The 26,627-nt window shown below is 37.0% G+C and overlaps 3 protein-coding genes across 6 annotated transcripts; 2 read left to right on the forward strand and 1 right to left on the reverse strand.

Annotated features, from left to right (window-relative positions):
• Nucleotides 1-405: 405 nt before the first annotated feature.
• Nucleotides 406-4,343, reverse strand: LOC135620171 (cytochrome c oxidase assembly protein COX11, mitochondrial-like). 2 transcript variants are annotated; one of them, XM_065122884.1, is made up of 6 exons: nucleotides 3,913-4,343; nucleotides 3,687-3,739; nucleotides 1,904-1,976; nucleotides 1,715-1,819; nucleotides 768-848; nucleotides 406-677 (listed from the first exon to the last, which is right to left on the reverse strand). In XM_065122884.1, the coding sequence occupies exons 1-5, from the start codon at nucleotides 4,249-4,251 to the stop codon at nucleotides 828-830; spliced, it is 591 nt and encodes a 196-aa protein (XP_064978956.1). In that variant the 5' UTR covers nucleotides 4,252-4,343; the 3' UTR covers nucleotides 406-677; nucleotides 768-827. The 2 variants fall into 2 exon arrangements, with proteins under 2 accessions (XP_064978956.1, XP_064978957.1); XM_065122885.1 differs by lacking the exons at nucleotides 406-677; nucleotides 768-848 and having other exon boundaries at nucleotides 1,715-1,814.
• Nucleotides 4,344-12,653: 8,310 nt separating this feature from the next.
• LOC135581303 (transcription repressor KAN1-like) lies at nucleotides 12,654-16,073 on the forward strand. Of its 3 annotated transcripts, none has more exons than XM_065122887.1 (6): nucleotides 12,654-13,507; nucleotides 13,593-13,669; nucleotides 14,175-14,220; nucleotides 14,339-14,459; nucleotides 15,536-15,623; nucleotides 15,700-15,948. In XM_065122887.1, the coding sequence occupies exons 1-6, from the start codon at nucleotides 12,886-12,888 to the stop codon at nucleotides 15,811-15,813; spliced, it is 1,068 nt and encodes a 355-aa protein (XP_064978959.1). In that variant the 5' UTR covers nucleotides 12,654-12,885; the 3' UTR covers nucleotides 15,814-15,948. The 3 variants fall into 3 exon arrangements, with proteins under 3 accessions (XP_064978959.1, XP_064978960.1, XP_064978958.1); XM_065122888.1 differs by having other exon boundaries at nucleotides 15,542-15,623; XM_065122886.1 differs by having other exon boundaries at nucleotides 12,744-13,507; nucleotides 15,519-15,623; nucleotides 15,700-16,073.
• A 3,220-nt stretch (nucleotides 16,074-19,293) lies between these two features.
• Nucleotides 19,294-21,555, forward strand: LOC135620172 (purple acid phosphatase 17-like). Its single transcript, XM_065122889.1, has 7 exons — nucleotides 19,294-19,600; nucleotides 20,100-20,256; nucleotides 20,344-20,451; nucleotides 20,522-20,649; nucleotides 20,728-20,856; nucleotides 20,931-20,998; nucleotides 21,085-21,555. The coding sequence occupies exons 1-7, from the start codon at nucleotides 19,421-19,423 to the stop codon at nucleotides 21,293-21,295; spliced, it is 981 nt and encodes a 326-aa protein (XP_064978961.1). The 5' UTR covers nucleotides 19,294-19,420; the 3' UTR covers nucleotides 21,296-21,555.
• Nucleotides 21,556-26,627: the final 5,072 nt, after the last annotated feature.

The following is a 26,627-nucleotide window of genomic DNA, read 5'->3' on the forward strand; positions in this document are numbered from 1 at the left end:
TTATCATCATCAATATGGATACAAATAGTTACATTAATAAGTGGTAGATAATGTGAGATTATGAGCTTATCCAATTTACTTTTTTAAAAATAAGACAAATTTGTAGAAAAGCATGGAACCAACTAACTAGATGGTCATCATAATTGATTATTGATGACAATATCCACCTTGTTCCTAATTTTCAATACATTATAGGGCTTCAAATTTGGAGAAAATCAGTCAGTACCATTCATCTCAATATACAAGCATCTTTTCACTTTTTTTTGTCTTTTGAGAGATTCAAGAGGGATGGATACTTTGGGTGAGATTTCACAAGTTGCAAACCTTGAAATCTTTTCAGGTTCTGAGAAACCAATTATACTCGAGCACAATAACTTAAAATTCTAACATAATCTCTTCTGGTGATACAAGAATAGGTTTCATTTCATTTCAGTGACAATTTCGTATTCTACATAGCATTTTGATATCATTCCAGTATATAAGACAAAACAATATATGGAAAATACAAGAACAGTTATCTGTCACTGGAGACTTCACAGACTAAGTGGTAAAGAAATGAAGCTTGTGATGCTTTGCTAACGCTCATTAACTTTAAAGAAGGTGTATGAAAGGATCAGGTTGTTGACACCATCCATCTTAGGATCAGCCTCAAACTCTGGGTCAACGTAGAAGAAAACCTGCAGACGACTCCCAAGTCCAAAGTTTCGTAATCAGAAATTAAAAGATAATAATTAGAATGTCCAGTAGTATCAGTGTTCACTCATTACCAGCATGTCAATTTGTTCTCCTGGAAGAAGTCACTGCTCTTCAAAACAAAAACACTGAATCTAGTTAAAGTAAGCTGCAGCCTGCGGAAAAATAATCCCAATAATATTATGACCTGTCCAACCTTTTGAGTATAACTTCTTGACAGTGAAAATACATAATGATAGGCCAAAGCAGGCGGGTTTTGCTAATTTGATACATCTTTCTGTATATCTAACTCTTAGATCATCATGGCTGGTATAACAGTAAGCTACCATTTTTCTTCTCAGGATGGACATGAAGGGAGCTGTATCTGTCTTCTACAGTATAATGACAAAATTATTATCCCTGATACCACAAAAAAAAAAGCCTAATGTGCACAAGCATGGCATTTCTTGCAACAAATGCCGTCCGTCCACATTACGTAAATATCCCAATCCAAACCAATTGTTTACTGTTTTCTCAAAATAATAGGTGAAAGGGTGTCTTGTAGATTATTGTTTAAGCTAATAACACTATGGAGAAATTTTGACAAAATAATCAATCTGTTAATATCAAAGAGCCTGCTATAATTCATCAGAAGTTATCAATTAATTAGTCTTTCCTCTTAGCACATGTCGTCTCTGTCTACTTACAATTCTGCTTATCCATGCCTTGGAGATCAATGTAGCTCTTAAAAGGGAACTTAATATCTCCTGTTAGAGCTTTACTCTTTCCAGGCAGTATATAGAGTGCAATTATGTCTAAAGTTTTTGTTCGATGAACTTCATAATTATATTAGCAAGGAATTGTAGACAACAAATGGGCCTGCAAGGCACAGAATTAAAAGTTATCAACACCAAGCCAGCACAAGTTTCTATCATCACAGAAATTATGTGAACTATTTTCCAAACTCATGAGGTAAGTTATATTAATAAACTGTGACGTTCGAAAATGGGTTGAGAAACATGCACAACTTGAGAATTCATACCTTCATTGGGGTAACATTGTATGTAGAAACACCAGTTATGAGAGTTGAGCTATGATTTTCAGCAGTATAAAATGCAAGGGCACTTTCTCCTGGCTTAACCCTGACCTATGTGAACTAAAAACAATTAGATAAATTTTATACCTGCAACAACATGTGTTTCCATTACTAGAGTTAATAACAAAAGGTAACCTCTCTTTGTGTAGGGGTAAATTTCCATGGCATCCCATCAGCAACATCAGCATTGAATTGAACAACAAGCTCCCTGTCGAAAGCAAAGGTCGGAGCGTAATTCAATTATATTCCAGTCTTAAACTGCAGTACACTAAATGCGCTAAAGAACATTTTGTGAGTTTTGATGGAGTAATCAAGTATAAAATTATAATTGATTGAAGCTGATCTATTCTATAATCAAGCCATGCTAAGATGACATTACAACTTGCAAAGTAGGGACACAACGTGCTATGACATTATTACTCTGGAACATTCCAGCTATAGCATGTGAGTAACAATCTTCGTCATAAAGGACAACCACCACCATATTCACCTGATCATATCAACCATATTTAGTCTTCTATCTTTGATTAAATCTCTCCCGCTTCATGTAGAAAGACCAATTGAAGATAATAATCACGGATTAAGGTAATCCTTGGTTAGGAATAGAGTAACATTCTTGTTAAGTTTCTTGAATTAAATGCCAAGCCCAACATTCCAGAAATTTTAAATAGGTTAACCTTCAAAACAAATTCCTTCTTATTTCTCTTAAACATCATATGAATGCGACCATTGTTAGATATTAGATCTTCACCAAACTTTATTGTGCACTTTCACTGGACACAAACTCATTAACGTAATCCTTGGTTAGGAATAGAGTAGCATTCTTGTTAGGTATCTTAAATTAAATGCCAAGCCCAACTATCCCAGAAATTTTAAATAGGTTAACCTTCAAAACAAATTCCTTCTTATTTCCCTTAAACATCATATGAATGGGACCATTCTTTGATATAAGACCTTCACCAAACTTTATCATGCACTTTCACTGTACACAAACTCATTTCAAATTCTTTAACTTCATGTGATAAACAGCTATACTGATGTATCAGGTGTCTCAAAATCTCTGTCAGTTTATATTGCAACGTATCATATTAGCTATGTTAGTTTATTACCCTCATGATTGAGAATTTTTATAGTTCTAGTAGGAGAAGAAGATCCTAATCCTAATTGTAGGAGTGCACATGGATTTAAATCCTAACTTATTAGGAAATAATCTCAGTTGATTTATGGTTGAAAAAGCAAAAAGAGAGCTTACAATTAAAGGTACTGTAAGACTCTTAAGACATGACAATTTTGAAGATCTCTTCTCTCTGTTTACTTCCTTCTTGATTTCTCTTTACCACATGCTCCATCTTTTCTCTCTAATCTCTTCTGGAAGATATCATCTTTCCCCAAAAGAAAAAATAAGGGACAATAGCACAAGATAATAGTAGAAATATCCCATCATTAAAGATCTAAGAAAAGCTTTAAATGGGTTTTTCTTAAGAAGCAAGTTGAAGAAAATAAATGATGAAGTTGCCACAAACTGCCACATTAATGAGAGTATGGCCAAAGAACTCAGGTCTAAGATAAAGATAAAACAGCATTGGACAATAAACAGGGATGGAGATGGAAGTTACATTGGGGAGACTCCCGAAAGACAACATAACAAGAGTAACTAGTAGGATTAATGGAGTACAACAGTATCTGCTCCAGCACTGGGCATACAGCAGGCACTCTCCTCAGATCACCGACAATAAGATTCATACTTATCAATTGCATCAAAACAATCATGACGAAAAGATAAAATCCGCACCAAGAAAAAAATAAATAAATAATCATGCAACACAATGCTTGCAAATTCTTAGGGTGGATCACATATATATAATTCCCGTCGATATTACCATTTGTCATAAATGCATGTAGGTTGAGAAATCGTTACCTCGAAGCCTTGGTTCCTTCTTGCGCATGGCGGGCGATCTTCTCCTCGACACTCTGCACAGACATAATCGTCGTCACAAGTCATCAACGGTTGATTATTTCCGAAAGCATTTTAATATTCTTAAGCAAAAAAGAAATGATTTCGATCAATTTCTTCATCAAATAAAACGAAAGTATCGACCGACTACCAAAGAAGAAGACAACGGACGAGAGGGAAAGAAGATCACCTCGCGGCGCTGCACGGTGCCTCCGTAACCGGTGGCCTGGCAGAAGCGGCGGTAGAGGGGGACGGCGGCGTAGGAGGCGCCGACCATCGCGGCGACCATTCCGAGGAGGTACACGAGGATGTTACGCGAACTCCGATCCCGGGCGGAGGCGAAGTCGCGGCCGCTGGAAGCACACCGGAACTGGCCGCGTACGCCGGGAAAGACGGCTGCGGGGATCGAGAACCAACCGTGGGGAGCAAAAGGGCGGCTAGGGCAGGGAGGGTGAGGGACGAGGAGGGAGGAGAGGTCGCGTCGGCCGAGAAAGGAGAAGGGAGAAGCGGGCTTCGGGAAGGGGGGCATCTCGGGATGGAAATGAAGTAATGGTGGTACTCTATTTGACCACTATGTGTTTGTTCTTTTGACTAACAGAACAAGCTGCGGCTTCTCGAGAACTCATTACCGCGGGATATTGTCCCGTGATTAAAAAGTGTTTATATAACTCATTTGCATCCCGAGATGAGGTAAATGAAACTTCTGCATTCAACTCAATAAAAATATTCTACTGTATATAATGAACAATAAAAATGATAATTTTATCTTTCATTAATGAATATAAATATATTCTTATTTTTTTTTTCATTTTTTTACTGTAGACTTCTATCATTTTCTTATGGTAAATATTTTTGAATCATTTCATTTTCTCTATCCATATCCATGACTTCATAAATATTTCTTACTTTTATACTTCTTTTTATTATTTACTAATTAAAAGATTCGAATAAGAAGATCTATTACTTTTAATGTATAAACTATAAGATTATAAAATGATAGCATTAAAATTATATCACCATCCCTTTTGTTTTTTTTTTTCATTTACTTTTCACTCATTTCTTGTTATGTTATATTTTTTACGATGCATGTTATGTAATATCAAGAAGAAAGTGAAAAATCACGTTACACTATATCTTACCAATTTTTTATTATTTGTGGATTTTTTATTATATTTAAAATCTCATTATAATTATAGAGAAATATAATAATAAAGATTACTCATTCTAAAGTTTTTCTTATATAAAAAAATCTTTCTAATATTCTTTAACATTAAATCAATATAATATGTCACACATGAAATCCAATATAAGTGTTATCTTTTTAACTTAAGTAATTTATATACGATAAAAAATAATCAATTTGATAAGATATAACAGTCAAATAGTTTTTTATTCAAATTAGAGATATAAAATAATAATAATAATTTAAAAACTTAAAAGATAAATCTTACTAGCACATAATTAATTCTATCATCCGTTATAACTTAGATGATATTTTGTTTATAAATTCGTCAAGCAACTCATTTATCTTTTCTATAAATTTCATAAAAAATGATGTATCTATTGACTTCACAAATATCGTACCTAAAGAATAGTTTATCGTAAATTAATTATGCTCTTATACTTTCTGTCAATCCAAACATCTGATATAATAGAGCAATTATACTTTACCCATGATTTTTTGTGATCTATTAATAAGTTTGTATAATCCAACTCTTTTTTCAATAATGGAACTCGTAACTCGTAATAACTTTGAGGTTTTAATCCTCCACTATATCTTCCAATATCTTCAATTATTTCTTTAAAATTATCTAAATGATAAGTACTAAGAGGAAGGCAAGCATGATAAAAAAAACGAGCAACGTGTTGAATCATTCTTTCCTTTATTTTCTTATCACAGGTATCACTTATATTTGTTTATCTTAATTTTACTCCTGCTTGACCTTATTACTTTTATAATCCTTGATACATATATATGTCAATCGATTCCTTTTTTCTATTCTTAATAATTATGACTTTTCTTTTCTTTTCTCTCGTATATTCTTTTTCTGTTGGCATTTATACTTTATAGATAATCTTGTTATTCATCATCTCTAATACGTTGAATATTATCCTTAAGTAAAATCATATAAAATTTATTTTTTATATTTTTTTAGACATATAAGGCACCAACTCTTCTTTTACATTAGGTGGACAATTTTTGCATATTGATGCATTCTTGAAGTTCCCAACTTGATGCTATTTTGCATAAAAAAAATCACCTCTTATAATCTTATCATAGAAAAGCAAAGTAATTATATTAAGATCATTTAGATAATTATATTTTTAAGTAAGATCTTTTTTTTTTTATGAATCCTTTAATTACTATGCACACTTATCATTAATCATAAAATCATAATGATAATTCTACATAAATATATATTAGCAGTGCTAAAAATCTAAATATGGGCTATTATATGATGACAATAGTTAACAATATACTGTTAATAATAGTTGATAAGAGAAAAGAGTCACTAACAGCGAAAAATAAGTAGAGGGCAACAATAATGAAAGAATTTTTATACGACACTAACAACAGTGGAGGAAGTTATAAATAATGACAACAATGGTAGAGGAAGCTTCAAACGACAGTAGTGGTAGTGGAGGATGCCGAGGACAGTAGCAACAACGATAAAGAAAGCTTCGAACGATGGCAAAAGCAACATCGTAGGCGAAGGAAGCTTTAAATTTATCTGTCGATGGCAAAGGAAGTTTCAGATGTATCCGTTAGTAGTAGAGAAAGCTATGATCCTCTCCCTTGACAATGGAAGGCATTGCACATGGAACCAACAATGACGGAGGGAACTACACATGAAAGCTAGACCTTTGAAGTCATCTATCAGTGATAGAGGAATTGTTGGTGATGGAGGTAATGACTATGTACGTTGTATGGTTCATGGGTGAGGTTTGTGTGCGCAACTTTAGTAAAATTATTTAGCTTGGTTTAATCTAAACTAACTAAGCTATTATTCAATTGAACTAAACTATCATATATGATTCGGTTGCTTTGCTTCAACCAGGCACTTATCCAAGGCGCCCGGCGCCCGAGTTCAAGTGAGCGCTCAAGTGACACTTCACTAAAGCATGCCACTCGAGTAAGTCTTGAGATGTTCGAGCCTTACCTTGTCACATCAAAGTGCACAGATGCTTATTTAAATACACTATCATATTGCACGAATAAGTATATGACATTAGACAACTTATGTCCGACCACGATAGGTAAAAATCAAGAGAGGATTGTGATTAGGATCATCTAGATTTATTTTTGGGACTTTGTTTTGTAGGTTTTAAAACATATTTTTTAATTTGATATTGATAATCAAGCTAATTTTTTTAAAGAAATACGTACATATATATATATATATATATATTGTACAAAAATATCTAGAATAATATTTAAATTTTTTATTTCTCATTTAATTGGAAGAAAATGGCTTATCTCATCCAGAAATACATCCAAAATCCATTGACAACTCTCTCTCTCTCTCTCTCTCTCTATGGGAGAAGACAAGGCTTGATATGAGTAGGCTTCAACAAGATGGGCTTTCAAAAGAAGAGGGCTTAGTCGAGTTGACTAAACTAGTAATCTAAAATATATCAATCATATTTCAACTAAACTATCGCTAACTCATGATTTTTTCATCCAGAGTTTTAAAATTATCTACCTCTCTATGGATGACTAAATACAATATCGATCATACTCCTTATATGGATTAATTGCAGAAAAATGTGAAGAAAATGTTTATATCCTTACTTTTCGATGCTTTTGCCATCATCACAAGGTATAATTTCATATAGAACATCAACTTAATCCTGCATATACCAGGAAAAAAAAATGTATGAATTCTATAGGAAAATTCTTGCAATATTAGCCATAGAAAGTAAATCCCAAGCATGTATATCCTACGTTGTCATCCTTTAATGGTTCCAATGCAGGTTGAGTTGCACCACAAAAAGAGAGATAGGAACTACAACGATTCAAGAAAACAAAGAATGGAAGTCAATTTTAGGTCAACATGTTCTTCATTAATGTTCTGAAAACAGTGAGAAGCCAATGCTTGGATTCCCTCTCAAGCGAAGATGCAGATCTCAGATCATACTTTTCCACCATCACAGTGTTGCCAAGTTCTGATTCATCGAGGACACAGAAGCTGATTCGATACTGCTCATGAACGTCATGTCCTCGACATGAAACAATGTGTTCGTACCTAAACAGTGGTAGACATGACTCATATATGGGATAGGAATGGCTGCTGTCTTGTCAGTGGTGGACTCTTGATTAATGATGTGTGTCATCAAGACCCAATTATTTTTGAGGGAGGTGAGAGGATCGATGCAGGTTGATGGGTAAAAATATGCTCTCTTCGATTTATGTGGATGTTATAATAAATATATGATCTACGTGACCCAATTAATAGCATAATAATATATGAATTTTTAATGACAATTAGAGAAAAGTATAGTAGAAGATATATTATTGTGATCTACGTGGAGTGCATGGGCATGCAGACTGTCTGCAAAGTTGCATTCTCCTGATGATTCTTAGAACTTGAAGACCTACTTCTCCCTTGCTAAATTCACATCTGCAGGATGATTTCTTCTTTTATTTTTAGTGCCTGCCTTATGTTCATGCAGCTGCTTCACCCTGGATATTATTCTCCAATCATCCATCTCTCACATTCCTTACTTCCAAATCACACCATCTTTATCTCTCTCTCTCTCTCTCTCTCATCCATAGTTGGACTTGGTCTCCATGAGCAAAAGTGTCAATAATGTCATCTCTCTCTTTCTCTCTCTCTCTCTCTCTCTCTCCTCTTCTCCAAGTATCAAGCAACAGCAAAGCTTTTTTGCATGTGGGGTGAGAAGCAAAGATGACATAAAGGGTGAGTTCTACCTAGCCTTTTTTAGCTGCTTGGGTAAGTCCATGTGGACCTTAACCTAAAGCAACAAAAGGGTGCTGCAATTGTGGGGTTCCTTCCCCACTCTACCAAGGGAGATCACTACATTGTCAAATGCATGGACCACATGCTGTTCCTACTCTCTGACTTTTGGGAACAAAGTCCATTTGATAATTTTTTTGTTAAACAAATCATTTGATTGCAGCTATTTTTTTTACCCAAATAAATGAGATATTAAATGTAACTAAAGCCTTTTAGTAAGAATATCTAACACTTCTCTTCCCATGTAAATTAGAAGGATCACTCAAGCTTAACATGTGAAACATACATTAGTAGAAGATATCTAATACCACATTTGAGTCAATCTAACTAAGATCTTCTTACATGTTTGGAGATAACAAGGGTTAATCACTTACTTAGAGGTTTAATTTGTCACACATAAACAAGTTAGAAAAATATATTAGTGTAATCTGTAGAAGTTTAATTCATAACTTGCAAAACAAATTAAAGAAGGGAGTCAACGTTTATTTAATTTATAGTAAAAAAATAAAAGAAAATCTTGGACCTTGAGTACCAAAAGAACTATTGGATTGCACCATTTGGTGTCTGCAAAAGCTGGAGTCCAACTTTCTCTTTCATGTTATTGTTTAGAGATGACAGGAATAGTAACATGTACTGTAGGGATTAGTAACATGTGCCTCTCTTACATTACCATGAGACTTGTTCTTGTGCTTGCTAAAATCCACCTCCATCATCACAGAATTGGTTAAAAAACACATTAGAAAAATAGATCCAATAATTTTATCAGTATTCATATATTTTTTATACCTTAAATACTAGTCTTATAATGGTGTATCGGACTTACTTACTAAGATTGAGAATTAAAAATCTCATCAAATATATTTTTACATCTAAAATATTGGTATAACCTATTTAACTCATCGATTTGTCGATAAGTAGCCGAATGTGTCAGGCTAATGATGGTGGGTGTGGTGGTAGATTCCTTATATAAGTTCAGTTTTATAAATTAATATAATAAATAAATTATTATGTCTAAATATCAAATCATATTTCACTTGCTAATTTCTCATCCAAGTAATGTGTATAATTGATTTTGAATGTGATAGTGCAACTTCATTCAACTCCTATTATTAGATTTAGTCAACTATACATGGCATGTATAATAGTACTGCACTATAGGTTGATGTAAGTAGCAACATTGCTAAAAACATAATAATATAATATTGCTATGATATACAGATTCATAAATAAAGCTTCCTTCAATGGGCATTGCAAGTTCTGCACATCTTTGTCAATCTTTGTGTGTATATATATATATATATATTGAGATAATGCATAAACTGTTGCAGAGTCAAACTTGCTATTAAGAAGAAAGAAGAAGACAGAGAGGGGAAAAGGAAGTTTTGAGGTCCAATTTTCACATTCATAGCTATAAAATACTTAATATTTCTCCTATTCAGATTCAATTCAACAATGTGATTTGAAGTAGCATTTACTACCCAATTATCATCAGTCAAAATTGACCAACATGCTATATAATCAAACATCTTCTCCTTATCGGAACATAACATCATCTAATGTACCTCACAAAAAAAAAAGTAATATATTGCTCGTTAACTAATTCCTAATATACACATTTCCTAAGCATTACACATACATAAGTGAGTGAGAAAGAAATGGAATGATTTGGGTCTCGATATCAATTATTAACTCGAATCAATTGTGGGGTTTCAAAACCAAGATAAGATTAATTGATCATGATTTGTGATAGTCAAAAGGCATGCATATGATGGTATAAAGCAAATTCTGAATTGACCGACCACAAAGAAGCATTAGAACAATAGAAGGTACGGCGTATGTAATGTTTAGAACATGATGGATGGTTCTTGAATCACTGATTGAAATGATTTTTGGTCATATTAATATGCGGAAATGTTATTTCCACAGTTAATTTTTGTATTTCTTTGGTGCTTATGTGAATATGTTTCGATTATACAAAAAAATGATTTTCTAAGCTTTTCGAGCACCGTAAATGGTGTTCGATGTAGCTGATCTTGGTTTCAAAACCTTGTGGTAAATTCTAAGTTGATAGGTCCTAAACCTAAATCTTGGAGTAGGGTTTAGCTCAACTCTATATTATATATATATATAAATACTAATCTTTTATGTGAATTATGTAATTACATTTTCCTTGACAATTTCCTGCAGAAAGTCTCATACACTTTCGTTCAGGAGGGGTTGGTGTGAAACATGAAGGGGGAAAAACTAGAAAGCCTAACATATCATCATGTCATGCAAAGGCCAGCAAATGTTTTGGGTTCCATATGATTCCTTGCTTCAATTGATTGATGTGCCTGTATGAAATATAAGAGGCTTATACTTCATCTTTCTTATACTCTCTCTCTCTCTCTCTCTCTTTTCCTGAGACAATGAAAGTTCCCCTTCGAATGTGAATGCTAAGATGGTGTGTCTTAACTTTGCAGCTTGACATGAATAAGGTGACAATGAGAGTTCCCCATATTCCTCTCTTTTCTACTTTATTTCTTGGAGCAGTTTTTTGCATGTCAATTCCTCAGAGAACCTATTTGGTTGCAGCATCTATTGATCCACAATTATAAGAACTCGGCATTATAATTTCATGTGGGTATCATATGCTGATGTGTATCATTATACACATCATGCTACTAATCCTAAGAATATACTGGTAATTATTGTCCCTAATAGGCTTTGATAGAACTAAGTGAGTATAACTGCTAAACTAAGGGACCATGTTTAATCTGAAAGTATTTGACATGAACCACAGCATGCATGAATGAAGAGAAGGATTTTAATTGGACGTCCATAAAGTAAAGGAAACATGTGATGCACAATTGGCATATGAGAGAAGAACCTGCAACCCCAATGTCATTGAATTCAAAGCAGGTATTGATAGACTCCTCATGCCCCATAAATGCAGCCTGCACAGACTTGTGATGACAAAGAGGAGGTAACAGTGTTGTTTAGTATTCCAATGTTCCATAAAATTCTTGAAAATGGAGCCAAGACCTCATTGAAGTTGAAGGACCTCTGTGTATGTTTTGTAGATGTGGTTTCTGGAAGAACCTTTCAGCCATCTAAAAGGAGTCATCAACTACTTGATGTGCTTCCCAATGACAAAGCATCACAAGGAGGCCTTGATGGAAACTAGGGTTTGGGGGAAATGGAGGAAGGTCATGTGGGCATGATGTATATAACTCCAGACCTAGACAAGGTTGATGTAGGTTTGGAAAGGAATATTTTGGAGCATGAAAAGGGAAGTAGAACTAGAAGGTTTTTGGAATTAAGTACTTAGAACAATTGCACTTATATAATCATCATCATCATCATCACTTCTAATGTCACCATTGAAGAAAGTTTGTAGAAGGAATGCAGCAACCAATGGCATCAAATGTTGTGGATTTTCTTGCAAGAAGAAATCTCTCAAATTACGAAGTTTATTGCACAATGAACTCTCAGAATGGTTTCATCTGCCAAACTTCCAGGTTAAGCAACCATTGAGAGAGGAGAGGATGAATTGAGTGTCATCTGATGCTGGCTGTTTTAGGCATCTTTCCTGGTACTTCTTTTCTTTGTCTGGCAGTACCATATGTCTGATTTCAATTATAATAGAGCAAAAGAATTAGGAACTGAGGGAGAGAGAGAGAGGGAGACTTAAAGTCAAGCAAACTGGAAGAGGAAGGAACCTCTTGGAATGCCTTGGGCATCATTTTTCTGCATCTGTTCTCACTCTACATCTCTCTAACTTTTCTTTGTTCTTTTGGGATTATGTCGTTTGTTATTCCTCTTAATGAGTCAGTGTAAGCTTGGTCGGAAAGTGATGAGATAACTTCTCAGATTAAGAAGCCTCAAAGCCACGCATTACCTAAAGCTGTTGTGACCATATATTCCTCTATCATCTCTCTCTCTCTCTCTCTCTCCCCAGTCTCATCTCCCACATTTATACATGCCCTAGGAAAGCAGAAGAGACAGCCCGTTTGCCTCTCCTCTCCACCTTCCTTTTCCTTCGTGTTCTTTAGGTCACAACACAGAGATAGAAGAAGACACTTTTGCAGATCTTAGGAGTGCAAAACAATCTCCGGTTCGCTGTCTACCAGATTTCCCAGCTTCAACCACTGAAGCTTCAGTTAGATTCTCGAGCCGAGAGTGGGAAGGGAGGAGATCATAAGATGTCATCGCAAGGGGTGTTCACCGAAGCCAGCTCTACAGCCTCCCCTGATCTATCCTTACAAATCGGGCCTCCAAGCATCGCCCCTTCGGCCATCTCCGACGCAGGCAGCGGTTCCCGGGCGTGCGTCGACCTTTCCCTCTCGAGCACCATGTCGTCGTCGGAGGGCAACATCTTTCAGGGGTTTCGAGGACCACCGCCTTTCCATGAATCCATCATACCACTGACCGGTACTCCAACCTATGTAGACAGTCGGTCGCCGTTCAACCAGATGTCTTCCTCCTCGCTGTCTTCATCTTCTTCTTCCACTGGTTGCTGGAGCGCTATATACTCGACGGCTTCCTACTTGCACCCACACAACGGGAGCCACTCTTCAGTCTCATCTTATACATGGACGCCGCCTCTCCCGACATGGATTATGGGGTCATCATCGGATTCCTTCAGTTGCTACCACCGCCTCCCTTGTGGCGTCGGATCTTGGGAAGCCTCGCAGAACCTGATGAGGTCAAGGTTCCTCCCGAGATACCCAACGAAGCGGAGCACGAGGGCACCGAGAATGCGGTGGACTAGCAGCCTCCATACACGCTTTGTCCGTGCCGTGGAACTCCTCGGCGGCCATGAGAGTATGCGAATGCCGCCTGATCTTGCACCCTTTCATTATTACCTCTCTTGTGCGGTATGATCTGATACCTATGTTTGTGGCATCAGGGGCTACACCGAAGTCAATTCTGGAGCTTATGGATGTGAAGGATCTCACCCTTGCCCATGTCAAGAGCCACTTGCAGGTGACTTGCAACTCACAGCTAAAACTCTTACTCTTCTTCAGTTACCTCCCACTCTCTCTCTCTCTCTCTCTCTCTCTTTCTCTCTCTCTCATTCTCAATGTGCACAGTAGCCAAAGGATGCAGTGATTGACTAAATGAATGAGAGTGACAGTCATGGGTCTGCTTCTCCAGAGACAAGAAGACTGCCACTCATGGATAAAGGCACAGAGACAGAAGAAAAGTAGCCATCATTTCACAATAATAAGAAGATATAAACAAAAGCATCAACCTCGTTGGTAATAAAATAATCAAAAGGAAAGAGACGAATGACCAGAGTGTCTCGTGTGTGATTTTGGATTTTCCTTGAGCTCACCTCTCTCTCTCTCTCTCTCTCTCTCTCTCTCTCTCTCTACTGTAGTAACATCGCTTCACTGCCATTTTCCACTTCTTTTCCTCTCGCTCTCACTCTCTTTAATGGCCTTTGCTAACTTTTTTTCTCTTTCTTTTCTCTTTTCTGGCGTTGCAGATGTACAGAACCATTAAATCGACTGACAAGCCTGCAGCTTCCTCAGGTAAACCGTGTTGCTTAGCCTTCTATGCCTTTTTTGTTCACCGCACCTGCTTCTTGGTCAGCTCTACTAAGCTTTCTTCCAAGTGATTACCTCATTAATGCGGTTCTCCTGTTCTAAGGCCAATCTGATGATTCTGGCGAAGAAGATTCCGCACCGAGAGACAGAGATCAGCCACTACTCATGGAGCACAAAGTCTCAGATCCACCAAAACAAGACCATTGTCTGGAAACCTCGTCTGGGTAACGACACACTCACACACCCACCTCTTGTTTGACTGATTGCTTTGAAGATTAACAAGATCAGAACATTGACTCCACCTCCATTGTAGGACTGCCATGACAGCCTTTTCTTTTCGCTGTCCTTTTGTGTTCTTTGATCTTATAGGGAGATCTAAAGCAGAAGACCAATAAAAACACATAGAATTCCCTGGTTGAAAAGCAGATCATAGGCCTTACTTTGTGAATGCCACCTTTGTCAGTGTCATATGAAGATATCTTGTTCTTTTCACGCTGATATATGTTTACCGTAAGAAAAGTTCATGTCCTCTGGCCACACATTATTGTAGTCACCAAAGCATGTTGGGTAGCCAATCGCTTGTCCCAGAAGCTTAGTGTTCTCTTCATTGCTTGGCCTCGGCTTCTTTTCATCGAGCAGGACTTTTGCTATTTTATTAGGAAGGAATTATATTTGTACCGACTTAATCTTGTTGGTTGAGGATATGTCGTAGCACCCCAACTAATCACACATCGGAAGTGACTAATTTTTATTCAACAAAGTTAATAAGTCAATTATCTTATTACGTAAGTCGTGATAATCGGTATCAAAGTTGACTTAGTACTAAAGAATGGTGAGAGGCTCGATTAGGAAAAATCTACTGGTGGACACATCATAACATTGAGCGTACACTGTGTTAGATCTCGCATGCATCATGCTAAGATTTGATCCGATTATCTTGGGTCTTGACGAGGACGTCAAACTCTTGATTAGGAGAGAATATAACACCCTCGTTAGTCCCATATTTTAATATAATTATAAGATTAAGATTATAAGAGTTTAAAAGGTGTATAATAAGTATTTTAGTCAATAGTTTTGATTTAATAATCTTAATGAGTCAATTATCCTATCGAGTCGAATCCCGATAGATTTATCATTTGAGATAATAACCTATAAAAAGCAAAAGATAAAATCATTGTCATTTTTGTTCATATGTAGTTGTATAAATCATGTCTTCCATCTTCAAGCAACAACATAATATCTTTTTCCTTGGTATTCAAATTCTTTAAATTGACTCTTGGTAGTTGTTTTTGGCAAAAAGTATCAGCCGAGAAGACTGGTTACCGATCAACTCAAATTACTTGGATTCTACCGGTCTTCGATCGGCTCCTCTCTCATCACAAATTGAGGTACTCTAACACAGTATCACTCTCACACATATCGTGAGATATGGCGATGACATTATCGTATCTGCATTTTAAACAGCATGATTCTTCCGGATCAAATGGCACGAATGACTCCTACGAAGAACATAGAATTCCTAGCTTGGAGTTTAGCTTGGGGAGATCAGACTGGTATGATAAAAGGCCATTGTGCTAGTTGTTCATATTGTTTCAGGCATCTGATTCGACAGAGATGAGGAGCCAAAGAGTTCTTTGTGAACAATGAGAAGTCGATCAGGATGATTGTTTGAGACAAAGCAATCATTTTGATTCTTTTTTCACCTTCCCTTGTGTCGTCTGTAATTTTTTTTTGTTTAGTGTCATTTTTCTTGTATCTGTGGATGGATTATGACCACAAAAATGAAATTAAATGTCATATAATCCATTACAAAGTGTGAAAAAAAGATTATTTTTTCACTTGTTATTTTCCTCGATTCTTCTTCTTTAATATTTCCTTTTGATATCGTCATTTTCTTTTGATCAATAAAGACTCGACACATGAAATACAATCAGCACTTAGCTAGGTCATCCGTCGAAGATGACGAAGAGCTTGTTGTCAAACTAAGCTTCTAGTGCAGTATTTTGCATGAGATGAGATATAAATACATATACCTTCCACACTTGCAACTGAAGTAGAACAATGAACAAAATTTTTGCTTTTGACTGCATCCTCCGAGTCAAATTTTTACTGACTTCTTTCTTTCGAGAATATAATAGTACTCGAAACATTAGCTTGATTGGATCGATTTCGGACTTCTTTGGTCTCACCCAACAAATTCAAATGTTAATCGGGACGATACAAACCATCGTTTATCTTTTCATATAATATGGTAGCGATACATAATCTAACTATTTATCAATCATAATAAGTTTTCCAAAAGGGGACCTATTTCTAGTGACCCATTGTTGCAAGCCCCTTCTCAAGCACCATAATCACTTGCTTATGAAGTCTCTCTGATTCAGTTTCAAGCACTTCAACTTCATTCGGAAGCACATACTACGGATGTGATGAATCATATCTGGCATGAATATTTGCAAGAAATGAGCAAATGCATGATTGTATACACAAGATCTAGCAAGGGAAAAGCCTCCACCGAGTGATGCTCCACAACCAATCCCCTTTCGCCAATTAGATTAAAGAGGAACATACTCCGTCAAATTTTCATCTAAAATTTGGACATCTTTAACGAATATGTTAGTCCTATAGAACATATTATTGCGTTCAAGGCATAAATGATGTGCACCATCTTTTGGCTTTTCTGATTATTTTGTGAGGAAATATTGGAGAATGGTGCTGTTATCTTCCTTCTACCGTGATATCGTATTCTTTAGGCAACTACTGAAATAATGTGCACTTCATTTCATCTCTAGATGAAGTAGTCGATTTGTATTTCATCTTGCTCCACCTCAGCAATTTCTTGACTACCCTTTTGAGGCTTAAACTTTTAATCATCTTCTCTTGTATAAAGTTACCAACACAAATAATCTCTTTGCATAATTTTGGGAATATCCTCTCTCAATTGAGAGTTGAAAAGAAATCACTTTCTAAAATAAAAAAAACTTTTAAAAATATATTATATCTTTTTTAGTTGAAATTTAAAATAAAATATAAAAAGTATATAAGACCATTTTTATGCTTATGTCACCTAATACGACTAACAACATATCCCTTTTGTGCATGATGCGTTTGCATACGATGGACCGAATACATTCTCTTTGTCTATAGTGTATCCACATATGACAAAATAGATATCTAAAATATTTGTCATATCCTAAAGTGTCTAGTCCACTTATGATGGATCTGAAGCATCCAATATAGCCAAAGTGACTCCTTTCATACACGATACATTTGTTCGAAATGAAAAAAATATTTTATTTACCCGTTAGATCCCAAAATGACATGATATATCTGCCCATGACATTAAAAATAAAAAATAAAATCCGAAGTGATCCATACAACAAATTCATCCCCTTTACTCATGATGCATATGCCTAAGAGAAAAATATAAAAAAGGAGTCTAAGCAACCTAAGATTTTCTCTTTGTGCATTATGCATTATGCTATGATAGAAAAGTAATTAAAGCACTCAAGAAATCTTATTTGTCCATCGTACATCCGTCTAAGATAATAAAATAATCAAAGTATAACTTAATCTACGTAGACATCATGGTAAACCATTGACAAATCCTTACCTAAAAGCACAAGAGGCAAAATAATATGATGATCATCTTCGATTAATTGGGACTTTGACACATGGAATCTACATAACACTTACTACACACATCATAAGAAGATGATGAAGAACCTATTGTGCGTATATTTTGAAAGATATATTCTCTTAGTAAAGTCATATCGACGATGAATCTTGATCTTATCATAATTCTTGAGATTTTATACAGTAAAAGAACAAAGATAAACAAACACTAAATTTCATCCAGAACTATACTTGCCAAAGCACGCTTAAATCAGCATGTTAGTGTCAAAATCCAGACACAAAGAAGATGAATTTGGCGATGAAGTACGTAACGCCATGTTCAATTGATTTCTTACCAGGATGAACACACATAACGACGACATCTTTGCGAGGGACTTCAAGGAAAAGATCGAATGACTTGTGGAACAAACAGCACAAGTGCAAGATCAATTCTTTCTCACTAAGATCGTCAGACTTCCAACACCACTAGAGTTCTCTTTTCAAGTGTTTTCTTCCTGTTTGTGTTGTGTTGGAATGTAAAACAGTATAAGCTACCTAAATGCTGTAATTTAGAGGATTTCAGTTGATATCCATATATGAATTAAACCGATATTTCAATATGAAAACCTCTAAGAAAGGCATTTATTATTATCATCATCATCATCATCAATATAATATGAAATATTAATTTCTGGTTATTTTTCTTTACTGTAAAAGCAATCTTATATGTTTATTTTAATTTCGTAATTTTTTGAAAATGATTGAAATAAAAAAATACTTGTCATATAAAAAAAAAAATAAAAGTGAATGGCTTATATATATATATATATATATATATATATATATATATATTACTCATAAATAATCAGTAAAATGGAATCATGCATGGGCACGTAATGACAAGACCACCTGACAGAATATTCCAAGGATTCCATTTCTTTATCACCATATATTTCTGGAATATCCCGTCCATCGACCCACAGCCCACTCCTTGCGTTAACATGTCTCTCTTTCACAGATTCCCTAACCTGCTCCACTGCTACATTACAAACACCACCCACCGTATCGCCCATGCTCCTTTGTTTCGGAACACTTTTCACGTGGTAGCAGACCGGGCATAAGCACGGTAATTTTACCTTCCTTTTTATTTGAGATACCGTCGGACCCCACAAGAATCCCCGGTAGGCACGCGGGTATTTCAACGAGTTGGAAAACTGGGGGTATATGATTTATTCAGCCTTTCATGACTCACCAAAGCGATGTCTCTTGATTGGTATCGGCTGCGTTCGTCGGTCCCACAAGAGAACCGTATGCGTCCGACCGGTAAAAACCAGGAAGTGTTTCGATTGGATAACGTTTAACTTTCACCGTTTAGGAATCGCTACTTCTCCTGCTTCCTTTCACGGCCCGCCGTCTCTCCCGCCCGCACGCCATCCCCTCCCCTCCCCCTTATAAAACTCCTCCCTGCGTCGACTCCATTAACCTTCTGTCCGTCCATCTTGATCGATACGGAAGAAGTCCCCCCTTTTTCCCTTTCTTTGTGATTGTCTTCTCTCGAACCGTCGGAGTCATGGCCGGCTTCGCGCGCGAGACCATGGCTCTGGCCATCCTCCTCTTCGCCATCCTCGCCTGCTCCGCGGAGTTGCAGAGGTTCGAGAGCCCGGCCAAGCCCGACGGCTCGCTGAGTATCTTGGTCGTCGGTGACTGGGGAAGGAAAGGCCGGTTCAATCAATCGCAAGTCGCAACTCAGGTGAACCTCGCTTTCTCTGTTTTCCTTCCTCCTCTCTACAATTCTCTCCCCAAAAAAGTCTTCTTTCCATAGTTCGATTGCTCTGCACACGAAATAAACAAAAAAAGAGACTTTTTTTTTTTTTTTTTCCTTCGAAGACATGTTCTTTCTCCCGTCCTTCGATGTTACCTCGTCTTCCAAGCGATGGAGGATGAGGGACGGGAAAGGATTCATCTTGTCGAACAAGGTGATTGCAATCTGGGAGAGCAACGCAGAGGATTACATGGGAAGCTGGCGACGATCTTGTTTCTTGGATCTTTGGTTGTGTTGGAACATGTTCTATGTTCCAGCTTTTTTTAATGGGTCCCTTTGGAATATGCCAATCAAGAGAATTATTACTCATGGAATCTTCCCTTTTGATCGACAAATGGGCAGCATGGAGCTCGAGTTGGTCTGTTGATGGTGAGATGCTGTCTTTTACTCCATGATTCATAGAATTAACCCATGTAATTCGTTGTAGATGGGAAGGATTGGAGAGGAGCTGGATATAGATTTCGTGGTATCCACCGGAGACAATTTCTACGAGGATGGCCTCACCGGCGTCGACGACAAGGCATTTGAGGAGTCATTCACCGACATATACACCTCAAAGAGTCTGCAAAAGCAGTGGTACAGCGGTAAGCTGAACAAAATGGATATCGATGTTCTTAGTGATCAATATCTGATGTTTAATCTCATGAAGATTGATCTTGTTGTGCTTCTAGTTCTGGGAAACCATGACTACAGGGGTGATGTGTTAGCACAGTTGAGTCCTGTTCTTCGGAATATCGATAGCCGATGGCTCTGCTTGAGAAACTTCATCCTTAATGCAGGTGAAATCAAGACTACTGTTTGTAGAACATCCTGTTGAAGTGTCTTTCTTATGATTGTTTCTGTCACCAGAAATCGTAGACTTCTTCTTCGTGGACACAACTCCCCTTGTGGAATCTTATTGGACCAACCCACAGGATCATCACTATGACTGGAGAGAAGTCGCACCTCGCGAAAACTACATCCCAAATCTCTTGAAGGTATGGTATATCGGCAAATTGCTGCAACCATACATATCTATGAAGTTTTTTGTTGAATACTTGAAGATATGTCATTAGGATTTGGATGCTGCACTGAAAGAATCCACAGCACCATGGAAGATTGTGGTTGGTCACCACACGATGAGAAGTGTTAGTGATCATGGTGACACACCTGAGCTTCTCGCTTTGCTTCTGCCAGTCCTCAAGGTAAGTCTGCTTGCTAATTCTTACACAAAGGGCTGCTTTTGATGTTCCAAGCCCTGATCTTGCTGAGATCACAGGACAATGGCGTCGATCTCTACGTCAACGGGCATGATCACTGCCTGGAGCACATCAGCAGCAAAGACAGGTGAAGTATCTGATTGATGCCTCCTCGACATGAATTGTTATAGAAGGTGGATTCCGATCTCCCTCATAGTGTTTCTTCATTGGCAGTCCGATCCAGTATCTGACGAGCGGAGGCGGCTCCAAGGCATGGAGGGGCGTCTTCACCCCAAACTCCGACAAGCTCCAATTCTTCCATGATGGTCAAGGGTTCATGTCTCTGCAGCTGACAGCGGCAGCTGCCAACATTGTCTTCTACGATGTGTTCGGCCAGGAACTCTACCAATGGAGTGTGACCAAAAATCTCCACGCTGCAGAGTAGGGCAGAACTCAAATCGCTTGTCAATATATCGCCATTGAAGAACTTGGGATTGTGAGTTATATGCCTGCACGATGAAGTGGGCACAACATGCATCTATAAGGTAGAGAGAGTGTGGTGTGGGGGTTCTTACATTGACTGCACGACTGTTACTGGGAATTAGATGATGATGGAAATAGTATTGCTTGTGATCACCCCATTCACTTCCAGTTTGATGGCAGCCAGATAAAGAATGAATTAGAGAAAGGTCATCTTGTTGTGCCTGTTGCCATTTCATTTGCTTTCGGTGTGATGGCATCCAAATAAAGAAGAGATTAAAGAGAGATCAGCTTTCAGTTTGGTGGCAGACAAATAAAGAAGACATGAAGGAAAGATCATCTAATGTGTCAGTCGCCACTTCATTCGTTTTCAGTGGACACACTAAAAGAAAGATCATCTGATGGTGCCTTTTGCCACTTCATTTGCTTTTAGTTTCATGGCAACCAGATAAGGAAGACACCAAACAAAGATCATCTTCTTGTGCCTGTTGCCACCTCAGTTGCTTCCAGTTTGATGAGCCAGAATAAGATGACAGTCAAAAGAAGTTTGTGCCAGTGGGCATGGCAACACACCCAGAAAAAGGTTTTAATTGGTTAAAGGTGCACGCAACCTTGAGAGAATATGCCTTTAGATAATACCTATCCTGAATTTTAAAATATTTTTTTATATTAAATTAAGGATAAATTTTAAAAAAAAGTCCATAGTTTTTAAGAATTTTTTATGCAGTGACTCATCGTTAAAAATTAAGTCATTCTTTCATACAAAATTTATTTTACCTTTGTGACTTTGACTCTTGTGCTTTTGTGTATGTGTCCCTTCTCCTCGTTTGTGCATATTCTCTTCATCCTTTGTTCATCATATTTATGGTGGTCATAGAGTCATTCTTTCATAAAAATATTATTTTACCTTTGTGACTCTGACTCCGGCACTAATCGTGTATGCTTCCGCGTGTGAGTCCCTCCTCATTCGTGCTCATTCCCTTCATCCTTTGTTTGTCAGTGGTGGTCAAAGAGGATAGAAGAGGACCATCGAGAACTGAATGTTGGTCGATAACCCCCTCCACATACAACAATACCTTATGCGCATTCCCATCAACCTTTATCGAGAATCATAGCCCTCGGTAGGTAACAAACCTCACTCATTAGATGACGACTCTAGACGCCAGGAACACATGCACCAATGACCTCTGTTGGCCGAGGACCATGTGCCTTACTGGATCACCTAAGAACCCATACACAAAGGTTGTACGATCGGATGGGAGCAACTAGGGGTCCATGCGTGGTCCATGTGTCTCATGCCAACAATTGAGACACATGAGTAAAATACACTTTTAGTCTATACGTGGAGACATAGGTGACCAACAATTGAGACAAATGAGTAAAATACACTTTTATAAAAAATAATGTTATATGAAATTTTTTTAAAACTACATATGTTTTTCTTTAATTACCCTTAAATAAATCTAAAGAAATTATATATAAAATATCAATTTAATTTTATATCAGAATTAGATAAAGATTTATATTAACTTTTAAGAATATGATGATTAATTTAGTTTTATTTATTTTGGATAATGATTCATTCTTAATAAATTAATAGATCAGTTATCCTATTACACAAAGTCATGAGCATTAAAAACAACACCGTATAGAGAATGTTCTTCCTTCAACCGACCAATTGTAGGTGGCATTAAGTTTATGATGGATGAGATGTAGCTCACCATATGATGTGCACGATTGAGTTGAATCCTTCAAACTATATCCTGACACAGAAGTCATTCCTCTCCCCAAGATTCATATGGCCAATCCTCTCTCCTTTAGAGACTTCCAAGTATATTGTATTTTGCTTACAATAGAACAGTTGCCTGTTCACACAGTGCAGATAAAAATCAATCTTATGACATTGGCCAAGAAGAATGCATTTGTATCTTTGCTGCTTAGATGTTTTCCATCATAAGAACAATTAATGCAACAGTGAATCTTGTTGGATACATTGAAATGGAGAACAAGGACATATTATATTAAAAAGCAACCAAGTTGGGCTCCTACTTGTGCTCCTCCTCAATGAAAAGAAAATTAATAGTAATAAAGAGAGAAACTAATAGCCCCAGATAGTACCTCCACCAGTTGACTCCACATGAAATCTGAAATCATGGAATAATGTCCTACATACTACCTCTATCAGTTGACTCAACATGAAAAGTGAGATCATGAGGGCTTCATCTTGCAAGATTGTGCATTGATGTGTTGTGTTGCATTAAGGTGACAACAAGAAGGTGGACACTTGAGAACAAGGAAAAGTTGAGGTGGGTGTGCCTGCTGCTGTAAGTGTTACCAAATGCAGTCTCGAGCAATTGTTGAACTGATGGAACATGGGAATCACCTCTCCTTCTTTAATTGGCTCCACAGCCATCACTTGAAGTGGTTGACATGGTTCCCTCATGTTGTCTTCTTCCGAGACAATGGCTGGGGATTCACATGGATTGCACTGGTATGGTTACAACTCCAAGTATTCCTGAAGGTGCTTCTGATGTGGATACCAACTCCCAAGTATATTTGTTTCTCAAGGTGCTCCTGATTCACAAGGCATGCACTGAGATGGTTGCAACTCCATGTATGTACTAATGCCCTAGATAGTACCTCCACCAGTTGACACCACATGAAAACTGACCATGAGAGCCTCATCTTGGATGGACTATCAAAGAATAATGTGCATTAACATTAATGTGGTTGGTTGCATGAGAGTAACATGACTTGTATTTCGACAAGAAGTCGGCACTAGAAAACAAGGAAAAGTTGCAGTGGCCACCAACATGCAGGTGGGGTAGACGCTGTCGTCAACAATGCTTGGATTGTTGGAACATCATATCACCTTCTCGGTTTCTTGTTTGACATGGCTTTCTCATGTTGTCTTCTTCTTCTTCTTCTTCTTCTTCTTCTCATTGCCTGCAATTATGTGCCTGCAACTCGATGGTTATAACTCCATGTTTTCCTCGTGTGTGCACTCGTATGGCTAAAACTGCACGTATTCTCGAAGTTGCTTTAGCATTCCGGCAGTGCGATAGATGATATTAGAGTCAATCTCGGAGGATGATTAGAAGTCAACTAAAAAAGGATTATTGGTCGATGAGATTATAACTTATTTATTAAGTATTGATTGTCTGACGTCTCGGGTCACAAAAGTCGACTTCAGTTTGGATTTAAGCATATCAAGTGTTATGATGATTATTATATATATATATATATATATATATATATATGGGCCAAGAACGGCGCCGGGCCTTCGGGCGAGGAACGGCCGTGTCCATCGTTAATTCTTTTTCCCGCGCGTCGCCTCATCACCCTTGCGGTTACTTCTCGCCGTTCTCCGCCCAAACCCAGAGCAGAAACCCTCGGAGGCTCCGATCCCGGACCTCCTCCGAGGCCCCGGATAAGACCCTTGCCTTCCTCTCTTCTCTCTTTTGTCGATTTTATCATGAAATCTTTAATTTTTATGTAATTTTACTCTCTTATTTCTCGAGGGCCTTCGTTGGTTTTGTGGATTAGGTCAATCGATATCTTCCTATTAGCGTGCTTTCTTCCTTTCGTTTCTCCGTTTGGGGCTTTTGCTTTCTTCGAGTTCATGGCCCTTTTCCCTTCAATTTCTCCATTGATGCATTTGCCTTACTCGTCATTGTTGTTCAAACAAATTGCTCTTCCACAGAGTTTCGTACAATGTCATCATGATGAGTTCTTCATGGATTATTGCGATTGCAGTTAGAGGGATTTTAGATCCATTATGTCCTCTGGCAATCGAGTGAGTTTCACATGAAATAACATACATGAAGTTATATTTTAAACTGGTGTTTCTTGAATTATTTAATGGAAGTCACAAATTTTATGTGGATTTGAAGAATGAAGAGTAAAGAATGATAAAAATTTTTGTAATTAGTGATGATATTTTGGATTGTGGTATTGGCAAAAACAGATGGAAATTGAAGGTTACGAAACTATCTTGAACTGATGTCGCATTAGTACCATAGCATGTAACATGCTGAGATCATCTTGGAGAATGTTTTCATCCTCATTGCTATTCTTTAAATGCATTTACATATTTGTATTGTACGTTTTCATAGTTACCAAAGAAGAGATAATAAAGTAGGTGTTTGTGTTCCATAATCTAATTACGCATCTTGTTAAAATGTCTGATATGACCATTATCTATTTGTTTATATGGCATTAGAACCATAGCAGGGTGGCATGCTAATATCTTGAAGAACTCTGTTATCAGCATTTGTTTCGTCCTTTTGCAGACTTACCATAGAACAAATGATAAAGTAGGTATTGTGCTCCGTAATCGTCTGATGTGATCATTAGCTATTTGTTAATACGACATTAGAACCATGGCATGTGACATGCTAACATCTTGTAGAACCTGGTATCGATATAAGCACTGTTCAAATGCATCTACATGCTTGTATCGACCTTTCTCATGTTCGGCGAGGAGCAGATGATATAGTAGCTATTTCTGTTCTATAACTCAATTGTAATCTTGTTAAAATAGTTGATATGAATAGAAGGATCTTCCTTCAATGATATTGACATTTTCCATGACGATATTAGCTATAAGCATGTTTAGTCTCAGTGGTCCTCCAGGATTCTTGTAAGCAAGACAATACATGTTCTTCTATATCTGATAGCTTGGATTGGGAGGTCATTATAGCCATCATCTGGATTAAACTATGATTTATCAGGACTTCTGAAATGCATTTGCTTGGGTGCTTGAATCAAGAAACAAGATTTTCAGGTGTGTAGCTCATGTCTCTTATTTAAGTTATTGGCTTTGTTCATTTATGCATTTCCTGGTTACTCTGTCCTCCGTATTTACTGCTGTATGCTATCTAGATAATTCCTGTACATGGAAATAAGGCTTGTACATATTTCATGAATTTATTTTATCCCTTAAACTATCTATGCATGCAAAATAGCTGAAAACTCTTCTACATTGTAAAAGGAGTGGACATCTTTCTATTCTTTAGTTTGGTCAGAAGAAGCTATTTATGAACAGGTCGTTTTATGTTGATTCTTGGGCCAAGAATATGCAGAGTAGGCATTTGCTGTATTAATATTTTGCTGGAGAAAGTTATTTGTGGTACTCAAAATTGATTAACAATAATATTTACTATTATTATATTCCCTAACTTATAATCTAGTGTAAGTTATACTTCCGACTTTTTTTTTGAAGTGTTTCATTCTTAAACAGTCATGCATGTTTCAGAATATTGCTTACTGTTTCCAATCAGATTAGCTTAGATAAT

Source organism: Musa acuminata, chromosome BXJ2-8, assembly GCF_036884655.1.
Source record: "Musa acuminata AAA Group cultivar baxijiao chromosome BXJ2-8, Cavendish_Baxijiao_AAA, whole genome shotgun sequence".
Classification (NCBI taxonomy): Eukaryota; Viridiplantae; Streptophyta; class Magnoliopsida; order Zingiberales; family Musaceae; genus Musa; species Musa acuminata.